This window comes from Nerophis lumbriciformis, linkage group LG12 (assembly GCF_033978685.3).
Source record: "Nerophis lumbriciformis linkage group LG12, RoL_Nlum_v2.1, whole genome shotgun sequence".
Taxonomy (NCBI): Eukaryota; Metazoa; Chordata; class Actinopteri; order Syngnathiformes; family Syngnathidae; genus Nerophis; species Nerophis lumbriciformis.
The window spans coordinates 37280127-37298050 of NC_084559.2; the positions used below are offsets into that span (position 1 = coordinate 37280127).

At 38.4% G+C, this 17924-nt stretch overlaps 1 protein-coding gene across 1 annotated transcript; it reads right to left on the minus strand.

Annotated features, from left to right (window-relative positions):
- Positions 1 to 3547: 3547 nt before the first annotated feature.
- Positions 3548 to 14125, minus strand: LOC133623344 (hyaluronan and proteoglycan link protein 1-like). Its single transcript, XM_061986557.1, has 4 exons — positions 13828 to 14125; positions 5905 to 6246; positions 5513 to 5815; positions 3548 to 5121 (listed from the first exon to the last, which is right to left on the minus strand). The coding sequence occupies exons 1-4, from the start codon at positions 13916 to 13918 to the stop codon at positions 4832 to 4834; spliced, it is 1026 nt and encodes a 341-aa protein (XP_061842541.1). The 5' UTR covers positions 13919 to 14125; the 3' UTR covers positions 3548 to 4831.
- Between the last annotated feature and the right edge of the window lie 3799 nt (positions 14126 to 17924).

A 17924-nucleotide genomic window follows, 5' to 3' on the forward strand; every position in this document is an offset into this window, starting at 1 on the left:
ACTTGACTTGGTGAATTCTAGCTGTAAATATACTCCTCTCCTCTTAAACACGCCCCCAACCACGCCAACCGACCCACCCCCGACCACCCCCCCACCTCCCGAAATCGAAGGTCTCAAGGTTGGCAAGTATGATCTCAGAACATGTGGAAATAAAAGATCACATGAATTGTTTAGTGTCTGCAGAGTGTGATATACTCTGCATGGACACAGTGAACAAATGAGAAAAGGTGGCTGCAGTCCATCCATCCATTTTCTACCGCTTATTACTGTCAGACCTAATAACACGCCCATGACGCACGGCAGGCAGTTTTACATCAGGGTCCAAACTTAAATTGAACATAACAGGACTGTGATCGGAAAACACAGCATCACCAACAATGACATTGTCAACATTAAAACCATAAGACAGTACAAGGTCTAGAGTGTGTCCGTGTACATGCGTTGGGCCAGTAACATGCTGAGCCAAATTAAAACCTTCGATCAAGTCCAAAAACTCTCCGGCCATGGGTTTAGAAGGACAACAAACGTGTACATTAAAATCCCCGACGATTAAAATCTTGTCGTAGCGCACCAGACTAAAAGCAATGAAGTCCAAAACGTCCTTGATAAAGTCTTTGTTGTGCTTTGGTGGTCTGTAGATTCCAGCACAAAATACTGGATCAGTCTGTCGCAGCTCAAAACAGCTCAGTTCAAAGGAGGGAAAAGACCACTCGACGATCACCTTGTGATGAACGCTTTCCTTTAAAACAATAGCTAAACCCTCGCCACGACCGCTTGTTCTCGGCGTGTTAATGAACAACGTCCATTGCACCGGTCGCCCAGGAAGGGAGTGGCGGGGGACAGGGGGGTTGCGGTGGATTTGGGTGTCTGGTGTCCCCATATCAGGTGGTCCCCTTCAAGGTTTCTCATTGTATCCCAATGGGTTGAGTTTTTTCTTGCCCTGATGTGGGATCTGAGCCCGAGGATGTCGTTGTGGCTTGTGCAGCCCTTTGAGACACTCGTGATTAAGGGCTATATGAATAAACTTTGATTGATTTGAATCCTTTGTTTTTGCCTTTAAAGTCACCCTGTGCCCATTGATGTATTCCCTGAATTTGCAAACATTAATAAAAACAACAAAACAATTATTATAAGAAATAAAAAATACAGACCTATTTACTCTCGTGTCGACCATATTCTGATAATACCATTGGTGTCGACAACTCCAATTTATGGATGGATCCGCACTACTTATTGTATGTATCTTGCACTTCCCAATACTACAATGCTGACACATCAACAGTTACCAGCTGTAACATTATCTTCTCTCCTCTTATTCATCTACTTTGTCATTTCCTGTTAATAACTGCTGTAAGGCGCTTCCACTTCATAAAATGGATTAGGCACTTATTTCTTCTGTTGTTTCAACATTTAAGCTAGCTTAGCTGCTTAGCTGCTTAGCTAGCATGCCTGCTCCTGCCTGTTCTCAGTGTGTACCGTGACACTCAAGATACTAAGAAAGGCAGTTTATTTGCTGCAACGGTGAAGATTATTATTAACTTAAGGAATTGTTTCCACACTGTGTATGGAGACACATAATTAGCCGCTCGCGAGTCAACCACACACTAAAAAATACTGGGTTATTTTGATAACCCAATTTATGAGTTGCGAGTGTTGGGTTATATTTTGGAGTTATTTTTATGAAGAGCAATCAATTTTTTGGATTATAAGGGTATTATTTTAACTCAATTTCTGGGTTTTCAAATTTATGAACCATTTTTGGGTAGTTTTTTTTTAATGACTAACACATTTTTGGGTAAAAGGCTTTTTTCTTTACTAAAATTTTTTTTCTTGAAGGGAATTTTATTATAGATTAATCTCATTAACATTATTTATAATCACACATCTTATGTACATGAAAATATATGAGCATGCTGTATAGGACTACTATGACCATACATGGCAATTATTGTAAAAAAAAATGTCAGTCATATCTTGCTATTGATATATATTTTAATGGAATTAAATTAATTTTGATCAGTAGTTGGGAAGGAGTAGGACAAACCAGCAGTAACATTTATAGTTTTTAACCAACTATTGGGTCAAGGAGCGCTAAATTGCGCAACACAATAGTTGAGTTTGGAATAACCCAACATTCTAGTGAGCATAACTCAGCTTTTGTGTTAAATAAATTAAACCCAATAGTTGGGTTATGAATCAACCTACATTGAGTTAGCATAACTCAACTTTTGGGTTAAATAATTCAATCCAATAGTTTGGTTGGGAACAACCCAACATTAAATTATCATAACTCAACTTTTTGGTTAAATAATTCAACGCAAAAGTTGGGTTGAAAAAATGAACCCGAACTGTTGAGTTGAAATAACTCAAATAAGGTATTCATCCTTTTCTGAACCAACTGACAATAAATACAGTGCCAGCCAGAAGGGATCGGCTTTGAGCGGCGGTGGCAATCACATACTTTTTTACGAAAATTGGCCAAATCTGATCGGTGGTCAATCGATCGGAACATCCCTAATAATTAGTAGTATTGGTGTGAAAATATTTTTGTGTATAATAGATCACCACTATTCATAGGGGTTACTTTACAAGACGCCTAGCAAATTATTTGCAAAGACCGCAAGTAATTTTAAAAATGCCTATTTTAGATATTCTAAACTAGAGGTTTTTGACAGGGGGTCCACAACCCCTAGTGAAAGACCTTTGGCAGATTCTTAAAAAAACCTTTAAAAATATGTAAATGAACCCCTCAATTTTTCTACAAGTGTAAATGTGTTTGAACATAAATTAACATTGAGCCAACACACGGCAGTGAACAGACAGATAGAGGCAGAAGACATTATTTTGGGAGTGGCGTGGATCAGATGGTACAGCGGTCATCCAGAAACTTGAGGGTTCCTGGTACGAATCCAGCTTCTGCCAACCTAGTCATTGCTGGTGTGTCCTTGGGCAAGACTTTTCACTACACCTTGCTTCCAGTGCCGCTTTATGAATGTTTGATGGTGGTCAGCCAGGTTTCTGTCAGCGACTCACTGGAGTTCTTCCAAACAGTGCACCGGTTTATTCACCTGTGCATTCCAACGAGGAGGAACAACCACTATAGCTGGTCTGCCATTTTTTGGTCGTGGTCCCCGTGATTGGCCAAGAGTCCATTGTCAGTTAGCAGTTAGTTTCTACTTGTTGTTTGGATCGGAAAATCGGAATCGTTTTGGAAGCCTGCTCAGTGGCCTTGTGGTTAGAGTTGTGACAACTGAATGAGCAGCACAAATAGAGTAAAAATAAATATTTATTAATGAATTAGTCATCTTTGTTGTTAGTAAGCACATGCCTAAAATAACTTAAGCTGCATTTAGAAGTCGATGAAGAAATTAGAGCCATTAAATATGTGTATGCTTTATTATCCGACTAATCGTTTAGATAATCGTTGAATAATCAACTATCAAAATAATTGTTAGTTGCAGCCCTAAAAGTCAGATGGGATTGGCTCCACTCTTGTCATCCTGAACAGGATTATTATAAGTGATAAAACAGGAATACACAAGTTCAGTATAGTTTGATATTGTAAACATGTTTTATTTTAATTTTGTTTTTCAACATGTTTCTCAAAATCTCAAAGGTAGTTTTTTTTACAGATGTTCCTTCACTTTTATTATTACATCATTTACATCCTTGTGGATGTCCTTGGAGAGTACATGTAACATTTAAAGACTGCAAATCTTAATTGGTTACTGTTCACTCTTGCGAGCGTGAACATCTGGAACCCTACTTGTACTGTAAGAATTTAATCAGAGCAATTATGTACTCTGTTCAGCTCTGGCAAAAATAAACTTCACAGGATAATGTATCAGTAAAGTGTCCATTTATTCTCATTTTATTGGCGCTTTCGATGCAGATAAGTCAAAGTCTGTAATGATTCATTAATTTTCACATTCATTTAGAAACAAAAAATAAAACACATTGGGCCACTATGGTCCATGTACCTTCCGTTCATTCTATTGCCAATTTTCAAACGCAAATCAAAAAACAAAGTTAGGGCCTTTTTTCGATTTTTAATATATATATATGGCGGAATTGAAAACAAACAAAATAGGGTTGATTTTCATTAAAATATTGCCATAAAATTAGATTTGTGCTGTTTTCTTTTTATGGATGTTTATTTTTCCAGATAAACACAACAATCCAAATCACGTTTATCGAAAATGCAAAAATTCGTGTTTATCTGTGTGCTGACAAATTGAACCTTCGTGTTTAGCATGTTTTTAGCATAACGGTAACACCTTTGTTCAGCAGGAGTCCTATTGTCATTTTAAAAAACTGTCATTAAATAGTTGTCCAACTTTTGTTTCGGAACTAAAAATAGAAAAAATGGCCCAAAATATTTTTGGGGATTTGCTTTGGAGAATTGGAAATCGAATGGATGGGAGGTTCCACGGACCCACTGAACTAAGCAATACAAAATACATTCAATGTTGAAGATGCAAATCTTGCTGTAGTATAAAATGTTAACTGTAGCTAAGTATTTGTGATGTTTGTGAAATGTATTGTTTTCTAGAATTGCAAAGGAATCAACCTTAAACTTCACATGACCGGACAAACCAATCAAGTTATTGTCTCTGGAAAATAGTTCATATTGCAACATTGATGTTTGACATGCATGCATTTTTTTTTAGCAACTATTGCATATGGATGTGAGCTCTGCAGTAAATGCTTCTTATAGGTAACCACCATTTCTGGATGTTATGATGTTCGTACTAGTCACGATCCAAAGATTCGTTACTATTTTGGAATGTGCTAGCAGCTCTTTGGTGGCCATGGCTTTTACTTCACCCACTCAGGGATCAGCCTTGTAGCAGTAGACACCAAAGAGCTTCTGCTGCTTGTCTGGGAATCCAACAAAGCGCACTGCAGCCTCCGTGGGGCTGCAGTTCTTGCGGGGTCGGGAGATTGGGTAGCGGACGCTGCCGTCGGCCAACCAGCCAGCGTCGCAGCGATCATAGCCTTCGAGCTTCCACGCAGCGAACATGTGGCCCACCTTGGCAATCTCTGCGCCGTCGTCGATACAGGCCTGCACTGCCTCGTCGAAGGTGAGGCTGTTAGGCTGGGTTAGCCAGTAGAAACGTCCTGAAGGTGGCAGACAAAACAGAACATTAGAACAGGAAATAAGTTTCAGTCTCATAACTAAAAGGTTTATGCGTGTCAGGTTTATGTCCAATTGGAAATCACACTGCTACAAAAATGTCACAAATTGGCCCAAACACAACAATGAATTATGGTCCACATGTGGTCAAGATCTGCTCGCCAGATGTATCCTTGTTTATTCAGACCCTTCTCCCCTCCATTCCGCTCAAACCTTTAATGGTTCTGATAACTACACCAGAGGTGTGTATGGTGACATGAATGGAGACCACGGACGGATGTATCAACCAACTACAGCAGAGCCATGTGTTGACCATCATTTTCTCCTCGTATTTTATTACTACGAACTTACTCCCACCCCAAACTGAATACTCACCCGTCAAGATGGGAGAGTAGCAGAACACGTCAAAGCGGCTCAGGTATTTGTCACGCTTTCCATAGTTTCTGACGCCAGCTATGCTGTTGGCGCCACCGCAGGGCTCTCTTGGCTTTGTGATGGGATACTGTACGGTGCCATCATGCAGCCAGCCAGCGTTGCACCAGTCCAGGCCGCTTTTCCATTCCTCGAATAACTGGTCGGAGGTGGCGACCGTTGCGTCCTGATCCAAACAAGCTTGCGTCGCCTCATCGAAGTTAAAGCTGTAGCGGCCGAGAGGTGGAAAGTAGGGAAACACCACACCTACGGCGGAGGATATTCAGTTATAAATATTAAGATTGTGAAATTGTTCAATGGAAACATCAATAGTCATATAATAACAATGTAATTACCATCAAGGAGGCCAGCTCGCACCTCCAGTTCCACCTCTTGTACAGTGTCCATCATCCCGTTAATGATCTCACAGCGATATTTTCCAGTGTCATCCATCGAGACGTCAGTTATCACCAAGGAAGCATCCTCACTATCCAGCTCCTGCAGGTGGACGCGATCCTCGAAGCTGCCGTAGGTCATCTTGTGGAATCCCATGGAAAGCAGCACGTCTTCATTCAGAGCCTCATCCTCCTCTACCTTGGTCCATTTGACTCGAATGCCGACGCCAAAGAAGCTATGAGAACTTCCTGGAAGACGACATGGCAATGTGACGGTGGCCCCAAGGTCGGTGGTCACCTTAACTAGAAAAAAGAAGAGGATTGTTCAATGTCATTTTGTTTGCCATTACTCCAATAATAAATGTATACACTGAAGCATATCAGTGAGTCAGTTGAAACTAATCGGAAGACATGTTCTCATTCATCCAGGTCATTTTAATCAATGGGCATTCCATCGATCGCAACTGTACCGTTCAGTTTGTCTTTAACCTTTTGCCTCGCATCCAAGCAGGCCTCATCAGTTCTTCCACATAGACTTAGATTTGTCAGATCTGACCAAAGGGGTGGGCTGCATGGAAAACTTGATGAATGTGTATCTTGTCATCTCCTTATTCGGGACATCCAATCGATCACAGTTCAGTTTGTCTTAGACAACACTTCGCTTTTCAATCGAGCATGCTTCACCAGTCCATGTTTGTAGACTTGCATCGGTTGGATCTAGTCAGATCGAGACATTCATTACACCTACGTATTGATTAATGTTTCCAAGCAACCCACCCTCAAAATGGCTAGACATTTATGTTGTCCCATGGGCTTTTACAATCTCTGTGTCCGCCATATTTAGACCTCACAAGTCTTTTCTTAGATAAGTGGGCCTGAAGCAGCCAAGCGGCAATGACTCCCTCTAGGCAATAATAGGGCGCAGATGGACAGATATAGACAACCTTTGACCCCCTTTACCGCAGATACAGCCCTGAACAATCAGCCTAGTAATTGAAGTCAGGATCTGCAGTCTGAAACCGTCTGTGAGTGATTTTGACAGAAAGTTGTGTAGTGAATACACAAACTGGAGCTGTGCTTGGAATCCACTGTCACTGGATCTAAAGGATTTCCTTACTTGGCGGTGAGTGTAGCCACTGGTATCTTTCCATCCCCACATAATTGGTCTTTTTGCACATTTACACTTAAAGGATTTAAACCACACAGCAGACATATCTATGTTCAGAGGCTGTAACATCGTTAATATTCAGCTTTTCTACATAGGAACATAGCAGAAGCACCATTGACAATCCACCCTTTAGCTCAAATTACACCATATAAAAAAACACTAAAAAGTTCCTTGACTGTTAAAATAGGATTATAGTATTATATTATAAGGGTTATAGGAAACACTCCTTTGTGTGCTGAATAATTGTATGTACTGTAGATTTTACTCTCACAAGGAATGACTCAAGCCTTTGCCATGCCTCATAAATGTACATTTAATGAGGTGTGCTTCAAACCGGAGGGACTTGAAAATTCTTGGAACAGAGGAAAAGTGACGTCAAAACAGACCCTCATCATGTCACTCATAAATAGAAGTAAGAAATGTGTGCCTCTCTATTTCCTACTGATAACAAGTGAAATGACATGAAGTGTTTTATCTTGATTAAAGGAGACTTGGTATGCAAAACCAACTTCTTCTTACCTATTGGTACCTGTTTTGTGTATTTGGGATCTCCTTAAGTCCCAAAAATGTTTAATCAAACCATGGAGGCATTGCAGGGATATTCATAAAACTTTACTTGCCTTCCTTCATATTTCGTCCAACCAAGCCTTTTGGAATTTTCCCCAATTTGTGAGGTTTTTGCCAGTTGTGATGTCAGCGGATATCTCCATATATGGTAGACATGTACCTATAGAGCTTTGCGCGAGTCCGCCATCATAGTCTGACGCTGTAGTCAATGAGCTCCTTCTTTTTCTCTAGTGTCAACATATTTATTTATTGTACTTTGTCATTTTACTCTATTTTTCAATTGTTTCCTATTTTACTACTGCAATGTAACACAGTCAATGTTTATTTATATAGACATCCCACTGGGTTGTGAGTTTTTCCTTTCCCTTATGTGGGCTCTGAACCGAGGATGTCGTTGTGGCTTGTGCAGCCCTTTGAGACACTTGTGATTTAGGGCTATATAAATAAACATTGATTGATCAATGTAACACAGGCTGCACTTTGTTCACTCCTGTTTTAATTACATACTGTATATTATTTTGCCCTTTCTGAATGTTGGAATTTAATTTGACAGATAGGTAAACAGTCCTCTAAAGTGGACATGCAGTGCAAATACATGTAGTAAGCCTGGCATAAACTGGAAAACACTTCAACACAACCACATAGGGTAAAGGTTTGCTCTTATGCCGCTAGCTTGATGCTAACATACAATGGAAACCCCCATTGACAGGCTAACATAATTAGCAATATAATATTTTACAAACCTTTAACAAATGAGATTTTATTTTATTTTTTTGCAAGAAATTTTTTTCTACTAACAAACACATAGTCACCCAACTGAAACAAATTTGTACTGCAGAGGCCAGTCTGGTGCTCGCATTGTGCGTTAATTCGCTACAGAAGCCTCAAGAATCAAGTTTAATGAAACTTGATTGGCAAAAGTTGTCTGCACATCTATCACCTGGAAGATGAGGAGTTATCCGTCTGTGTAGCAAAATATTATAAAAAGTAGAACAAAAACCGATGGGAAACACTGTCAGTAACCTAAAACACACCCAGTTTCTAGGAAGAAGCTTTAACATCTTCTCTTCCTTTGCTGCTGGCATGTTTGTGTCGTTATGGTGAAATAATTAACAAGCACAGCTGGTGCAAACACAGCACGCCAACACCTACTCTCTAATTCCAATGTACTCTCCCTTGTTGTTCTATGCTGAATAATGAGCACAAACATAGAAGGTGGGCACAACACTGTTGCATGGATGCAAAGAAGTCATCCCCAGCAGGCCAGCCTGTCATGTTCAATGCAACTCATCTTTAATAAGCATATAAGTCCTCAACATCTGATCTTGTAATATGAACTCCAACCCGGGCTTTGGATTCAGGTCATTTCCAGGCAAGCCTTTTTGCCTCCAAGAATCCTGGCAACCCATAGGGAAACACCTACAACTAGAATCACACGTAACAAACTATTTATGTACCTCGCAGAGAAACACAGTCGGCCGACGTTCAGCTTAGGGCGCCAGACGTTGGCCTGTGGGTTATTAATCTCAACTCGGTTCCTGTCAGAAGGCCCGTTACTGTGGCAAATTGCCAAAAAGCTCAGAGCGCCATAGTGAATCAGTAAGTGTAAGGACAGACGGCACCCTGTGAACACACAGACAATACGGTTCACATGGTTTTACTGAGGCTATACCCTACTGCAGTGTTTTTCAACCTTTTTTGAGCCAAGGCACATTTTTATTCATTGAAAAAATCCCGAAGCACGCCACCAGCAGAAAACATAAAAAAATGAAACTCAGCAGCCGATATTGACAGTAAAAAGTTGTTCTCGCAATTGTTGGATATATATTCAAACCATAACCAAGCATGCATCACTATAGTTCGTCTCAAAGTAGGTGTACTGTCACAACCTATTCTTATTTGGAGTTTGTTGGTGTTTTCCTGTGTGTAGTGTTTTAGTTATTGTCTTGCGCTCCTATTTTGTTGTTGATTGTCATGTCATGTACGGATGTACTTTGTGGACGCCGTCTGCTGCTCCACACGCTGTAAGTCTTTGCTGTCGTCCAGCATTCTGTTTTTGTTTACTTTGCAGCCAGTTCAGTTTTAGTTTTGTTTTGCATAGCCATCCCTAAGCTTCAATGCCTTTTCTTAGCGGCACTCACCTTTTGTTTATTTTTGGTTTAAGCATTAGATACCTTTTTACCTGCACGCTGCCTCCCGCTGTCGTCTGCATATTGTGATCACGACAAACCATGTTCGCGACATCCACAAAGCAATTAGCTACCTGCTTCATCTACTGATATGGAAGAGTATTACACGGTTACTCTGCCGCGCTCTAGACGGCACAGACACTCAACAATGGCACATTATTTGCGGATTATTATTACTGGTTTGCAAAAAATATTTTTAACTCCATTAGGTGAAATGACATCATCTCCCACGGCACACCAGACTGCATCTCACGGTACACTAATGTGCCGCGGCACAGTGGTTGAAAAACACTGGCCTACTGCATGGATGTGGCGGCCTGTCACCATATTATTAATACATTTACATTTAACAGAAATGTGAGTTATTTGTACAATTGTCAAAATTGTAATTTCATGAATTTGTTATTAAGTGTTCCTTGTAACAAACAGGATTTTAACAAAAATAGGAAAATAAATACCGCACTGATGTTTTACTTATTTTATACCACACGCACTTTTTTTAAAGTGGACGCCAGATGGCAGTAAAAGCACATTTTCAGAGGTCATTCTAAAATGACTTTACTGTTTCATTTAATTATAACCGACCTCATAATACTTATCATGCTGTAATATGAGTTGGTCTCACTTCCTAAATGTTGTGTGTCTAAACTCTGCTGAACAAAAAGTGCCAATTAAGACTTGTTCAGGAAAATCAATCAGAGCATTTGCAATGCGGTCATATTTTGACAATGTAAAACAAATCGCAAGGGGAAATAGAATGTAAAGCAGCACATCAAACAGTAAGCCAGACGAATGCTATGTACTTTTTCTAATTAGTATGTGACTCATATTGTTTATTAAACAACAACAAAGGCTGTAAGGTGTGCTCAGCTGTGCAAACAAATCACACATGTGATTCACTGGCCATTGCGGGAACGGTTTCAACATTTGTATAAAATCTGTTTTTGATCTACCATTTGTGATACCCACTGAGTCAGCATGCAGCGGATATATGTGTGTGTTTATATATATCTATATATATCTATATCTATATCTATAGACATATATATATATATATATATATATATATTACATATACAAATAAAATTTATATAAATATATACATATATACACATATATATGTATGTAAGTGTATGTGTGTATATATATATATATATATATATATATATATATATATATATATATATATATGGATATATATGTATGTATGTGTTCCTATGTATGTATATAAATAAATGAACATACATATATACATACACACATGTATTTATATTTTTATATATACATATATATCTACATATATATATGTATATATATATATATATATATATATATATATATATATATATATACACACACATACATATAAATATATACATATAAAAATACATATAGATATATGTATGTATATAAATATATATATATGGATATATATATACACACACACATATGTATACAAATATACATACATACACATGTATATATATATATATATACAAATACATATACATTATATATATACATATATATATACACACACATATGTATACATATATACACATACATATACTTTATATATACATATATATATACACACACATATGTATACATATATACACATACATATACTTTATATATATATATATATATATATATATATATATATATATATATATATATATATATATATATATATATATATATATATATATATATATATTAGAGAATGTTTGATGATGGCTTTTTTGCCGATATCCGATATTCCGATATTGTCTAACTCTTAATTACCGATTCTGATATCAACCGAAACCGATATATACAGTCGTGGAATTAACACATTATTATGCCTGATTTTGTTGTGATGCCCCACTGGATGTATTAAACAATGTAACAAGGTTTTCCAAAATAAATCAACTCAAGTTATGGAAAAAAATGCCAACATGGCACTGCCATATTTATTATTGAAGTCACAAAGTGCATTATTTTTTTTTACATGCCTCAAAACAGCAGCTTGGAATTTGGGACATGAGAGGTTGAGGTGGGCGGGGTTGAGGTGGGGTGGGTAGGGGGTAGCGGGGGGTGTATATTGTAACGTCCCGGAAGAGTTAGTGCTGCAAGGGGTTCTGGGTATTTGTTCTGTTGTGTTTATGTTGTGTTATGCTGCGGATGTTCTCCCGAAATGTGTTTGTCATTCTTGTTTGGTGTGGGTTCACAGTGTGGCGCATATTTGTAACAATGTTAAAGTTGTTTATACGGCCACCCTCAGTGTGACCTGTATGGCTGTTGACCAAGTATGTGTGGTATTCAATTAAGTGTGTGTGAAAAGCCTAGATATTGTGTGATTAGGCCGGCAGGCAATTGCAGTGCCTTTAAGGCACGCCCCCAATATTGTTGTCTGTGTGGAAATCGGTTGAAATTCGGGAGAATGGTTGCCCCGGGAGATTTTCGGGAGGGGCACTGAAATTCGGGAGTCTCCCGGGAAGGGAGGGTTGGCAAGTATGACTGGGAGATGCAACTGCTCTGTACTTCTCCCTACGTTCGTGTACCACTCTGTACAGTGGCGTTTTAAAAAGTCATACATTTTCATTTTTTAAGCCGATACCGATAATTTCCGATATTACATTTTAAAGCATTTATCGGCCGATAATATCGGCAGTCCGATATTATCGGCCGATAAATGCTCTAAATGTATATATATATATTTTTTCCCGGGAGACTCCCGAATTTCAGTGCCCCTCCCGAAAATCTCCCGGGGCAACCATTCTCCAGAATTTCAACCGATTTCCACACAGACAACAATATTGGAGGCGTGCCTTAAAGGCACTGCAATTGCGTGCCGGCCTAATCACATAAAATCTAGGCTTTTCACACACTCAAGTGGATGCAATGCATACTTGGTCAACAGCCATACAGGTCGCACTGAGGGTGGCTCGTATAAACAACTTTAACACTGTTACAAATATGCGCCACACTGTGAACCCACACCAAACAAGAATGACAACCACATTTCGGGAGAACATCCGCACCTTAACACAACATAAACACAACAGAACAAATATCCAGAACCCCTTGCAGCACTAACTCTTCCGGGACGCTACAATATACACCCCCCGCTAACCCCTACCCCCCCACCTCAGCCCCGGCCCCCCCCAACCCCGCCCACCTCAACCTCTATATACATACATATATATATATACATATATATATATATATATATATATATATATATATATATATATTTATATATATATATATATATATATATATATATATATATATATATACATATATATATATATATATATATATATATATATATATATATATATATATTTATATAAAACATTTATTTATTTTTATATATATATATATATATATATATATATATATATATATATATTAATTAACATATATGTATAATATATATTGAATATATATAAAATATCGATTAATATATAAAAACATATAAATATATATATATATAAATATATATATATATAACTTCATATACACACACACACACACACACACACACACACACACACACACACACACACACACACACACACACACACACACACACACACACACACACGCACACGCACACACAGAGAATGCAGTCAGTGCAATCAAGCTCGTGGATAGTTCTAATCCCTCCAATCATACACTTCCCGCTAAAATTCAGAACAACCAAAGGGCTCTTGAGTATAAAATTGTACGCAGCCCCACATCCACCAGACAAGGTCGCCCCCATGACCCTATTCTGCAGTGCAACCAGTCGTGTTCATGGTTCTGCTTCACTTCAAGAGCATTTAGAGCGATTATTCATGCTGCACAGTGTGGTGGTCTGCATGTAGCAAGTCAATGAGCCAAATGTTACTACTCCAGACCCCTCTAACCCAGTGACCTCTTGGCTCAGTACCAAGAACAAGTCATTTCCGGATATGATTGTAATCTTACCTGGATATGGTGCATCAATGTCCGTCAGCTGAGTGTACACACTGCCAGCCAGGGTTAAGGCGAACAAGGTGATGTACAGCAGACTCGTCATGTTGTCTTTTTTTCTTTAGTAGTAATTCAAAATTAAATCAAAAATGTAATGTTAATATTCGGAACTTGTTATCAAATTTTGGGCTGGAATCTTCTTTTCGGTGCAGCAGCCGCCTTTGATGCTACTGGAAAGTTTGGGCCCCTTCGAGGTCTTGACAAGCGTCTTTTATTGAAGCCTTGTACGGATCAGACCACTCCCCTTACCATTAGCCCATCATCATGCACAGCTCTTTAGAGGCTCCCTTTTGGCACATTATGTGGAAGCCCCCTCCTCCACCTTGGCAGAATGGAGGACTTGACTATGTTCTTGACAACCAGCACGTAGACAATGTACGTATTTGTTGAGACTATTTGGATTCGTTGCTCAACTGCAGTGATTCATTTATTAAAAAAAAAAAACTCCCTTTATTGAGTGATTGATTGAAAACCACATTTAGAAGCTGATGAATCATTATAAAGTAAGATCGGACGAAGGATTATAAATAGTAGGACAGTACCATATGTGTGCTTTAATACCATATATGGTATTTTTAGTCTACTGTCTGATAATCATCTTTAAAATAATGTGTGGTTTAGGCTTTTATGCAAGCACAAAATCCACAAGCAGTCCTTAACACTTCACATGTGTACTATGTTCCCTCCATCTAATGAAAACAATTTCAATTTTTAATGGCTCTTAAAAGTGCAGTTACACTCAGTTTTAACTAAATAAGTAGCTTTTTTGGGGGGGGGGGGGCTTATTTGAATGCTCTGATATCTACGGATGGCTACTGAGTTTGGTACTTTTACAGTGTAGGTACCAACTGAAGTCCATCGGTTCTACCGGATACGGTGCCTTATTTTGATACCTTTGTTGAAAAAAAAGCACCCTGAGAGGACTCAGCCGGTCTGCTCCTGGGTAATGTTACAATTTTCCATGCCAACAAAGCAAGAAGAAGGCGTTCAAAAGTACAGTGCAGCTCCACTTTTCTAAACGCGCTAGCTCAATGCTACTTTACATTGAATCTGCCATTGACCTGCTTTTGATTAGCATTCGTGATTTTACATTGCGAGTAGGGATGTCCGATAATGTTTTTTTGCCGATATCCGATATTCCGATATTGTCCAAATCTTTAATTACCTTACCGATACCAATATTAACCGATACCGATATCAACCGATGTATGCAGTTGTGGAATTAACACATTATTGTGCCTAATTTGGACAACCAGGTATGGTGAAGATAAGGTACTTTTAAAAAAAATTCATGAAATAAGATAAACAAATTAAAAACATTTTCTTGAATAAAAAAGAAAGTAAAATAATATAAAAACAGTTACATAGAAACTAGTAATTAATGAAAATGAGTAAAATTAACTGTTAAAGGTTAGTACTATTAGTGGACCAGCAGCACGCACAATCATGTGTGCTTACGGACTGTATCCCTTGCAGACTCTATTGATATATATTGATATCAGTGACGTACGCTGAGGTTGATGGCTGGTGAGGCACTGACTTCGTCACAGTCAGATTTACAAACATATGAACCCTACAGAGTATCTTATTCACCATTTGATTGGCAGCAGTTAACGGGTTATGTTTAAAAGCTCATACCAGCATTCTTCCCTGCTTGGCACTCAGCATCAAGGGTTGGAATTGGGGGTTAAATCACCAAAAATGATTCCCGGGGCGCGGCGCCGCTGCTGCCCACTGCTCCCCTCACCTCCCAGGGGGTGAACAAGGGGATGGGTCAAATGCAGAGGACAAATTTCACCACACCTAGTGTGTGTGTGACAATCATTGGTACTTTAACTTAACTTTAACTTTACACATACAAACTGTAGCACACAAAAAATCACATTTAATAAAAAAACGTTATTATGGTCTTACCTTTACTTATAAATGCGCCGCTGTTGTGCTGGATTAATGAACCCCCTGATGGGAGTGTTATATCAACTAAAGCCCTCACTTCAACTTTCCACGTGCAAGATTGAATCTATTTAAAAAAAGTGTAACCGAGGGTTTATAAATGTCGCCTATACTGTATGAAACTACAAAATAACAAACACGGAGGCTCCAGTTTACACGAGGACCACTTTATTTACCTTCTTTCAAAAACTTCCGCTCCACTCCAACGTGTCAAAATTCCGCTCTTAGCGCCTTCAAAATAAGAGCTCAAGGCATATACTGTATAACAGCGCATAACAGGAACTTAACATCACAAAGAGGAAAGCCCATGAAAATAGGTTACAAAAGTTATTTAATAAGAAGCCAAAAAGTGCAAAAACAATAATGTTCGTGTTGGAGGAGTTGTGAATTAGCTACACCTGCAGTCTGAAGGTGTACCTAATGTTGTGGCCCTGCAGTCATTCACAACTCCTCCAACACGAACATTATTGTTTTTGCACTTTTTGGCTTCTTATGAAATAACTTTTTTAAATAGATTCAATCTTGCACGTGGAAAGTTTAAGTGTGGGCTTTAGTTGATATAACACTCCCATCAGGGGTTGCCGTGCATTCTACAGCGGGGGTGCAGGAGGCGAGCCTCAGCCAGTGCGTCTTTTGCAGCCGTTTTATGATCGCTCAGCACAAGAAATACGTTACACACATACAGTTGTTGACAAAATACACTGTACATTATATACCTCAGCTAACTAAACTATGGAAATGTATAATATAGTTCATATAGCAATACGGTCTCACTGCACAGCAGACCAGCAGTTAGTCGAGTCCGTCCATGTTGAGGCACTGAGTGACGTGCCTCGACTGGCTGTTGTTCACCGCACTGTCTCTTCTCAGTATTTGAACGGCAAATGTGAAAATTCAGCGATTTTGAATAAAAATAATCTAAAACTGGTGAAGTTAAATGGAAAATAACTTTATAGTATAATCACTGGATACATTTAACAATTTAATATATATTTTTTTCTTTTTGAATTTTTTTTCTTTCCATGATGACAGGTGAGGCCCCGCCTCACCTGCCTCTAGTGACTGATTGATATATAATGTAGGAACCAGAATATTAATAACAGAAAGATACAACCCTTTTGTGTGTATGAGTGTAAATGGGGGAGGGAGGTTTTTTGGGTTAGTGCACTAAGGGTTAGTGTATCTTGTGTTTTTTATGTTGATTTAATAAAAAAAACCCAAAAAAACCTGATACCGATAATAAAAAAAACAATACCGATAATTTCCGATATTACATTTTAACGCATTTATCGGCCGATAATATCGGCAGGCCGATATCGGCAGGCCGATATTATCGGACATCTCTAATTGCGAGTGATGATTCGTTATGTAAATCATTAACTTACTCAAATATTCATTTATGATAGCTATTGTATTTATTACAAATTGAGAACAGGAAGTGACCAGATGGTACAATTAAATAAGCTGTGCTTATTCCTACTCCTTTTCAGACATGTTTTAATGAGACATTGAACAAATATAATGTATCATATTGTAACTGTATGCATGTTCGAAATAAACTTAAACAACAACAACACCACCTCCAAATTTGGTAATGAAAACTACAACTAAGATGGACGTTACAATCAAACATCTGGTGCGTAAAAAAAACAATACTTATAGTTTAAACACTTTGTAGGGCTCCACAAAAGAAAAGACTGGCACATTCAACTTAATGGCAAAGACTACTTCCTGACTAATGCAACACACCGTAGTCTGTACACTACTGCCATCTAACGTCTTGGAATTGCAACCGCAGGCAGCGTCTATGACATAATACTAGCAAATGAGAGATAGAAGTGTAAGAAAACAAGGTAACAATTGTAAGTCATTTAAAAATACATTTGATTTTCTTTGTGAAGAATTAACATTCATTAAGATATTTGAACCAACACAAAAGTACCAAAGATTAGTGCCGTGAAGTAGCACAGCATTATTTGCCACCTGCCAAGATTGAAAATTGTATTTCTCGAAATTCCCGTAGTTTTAACCTCTAAAGGCCTTAGTGGCCACATGCGTGGACAGCACCTTTTACCTCTTATTTCCAAAATTGTGTACAC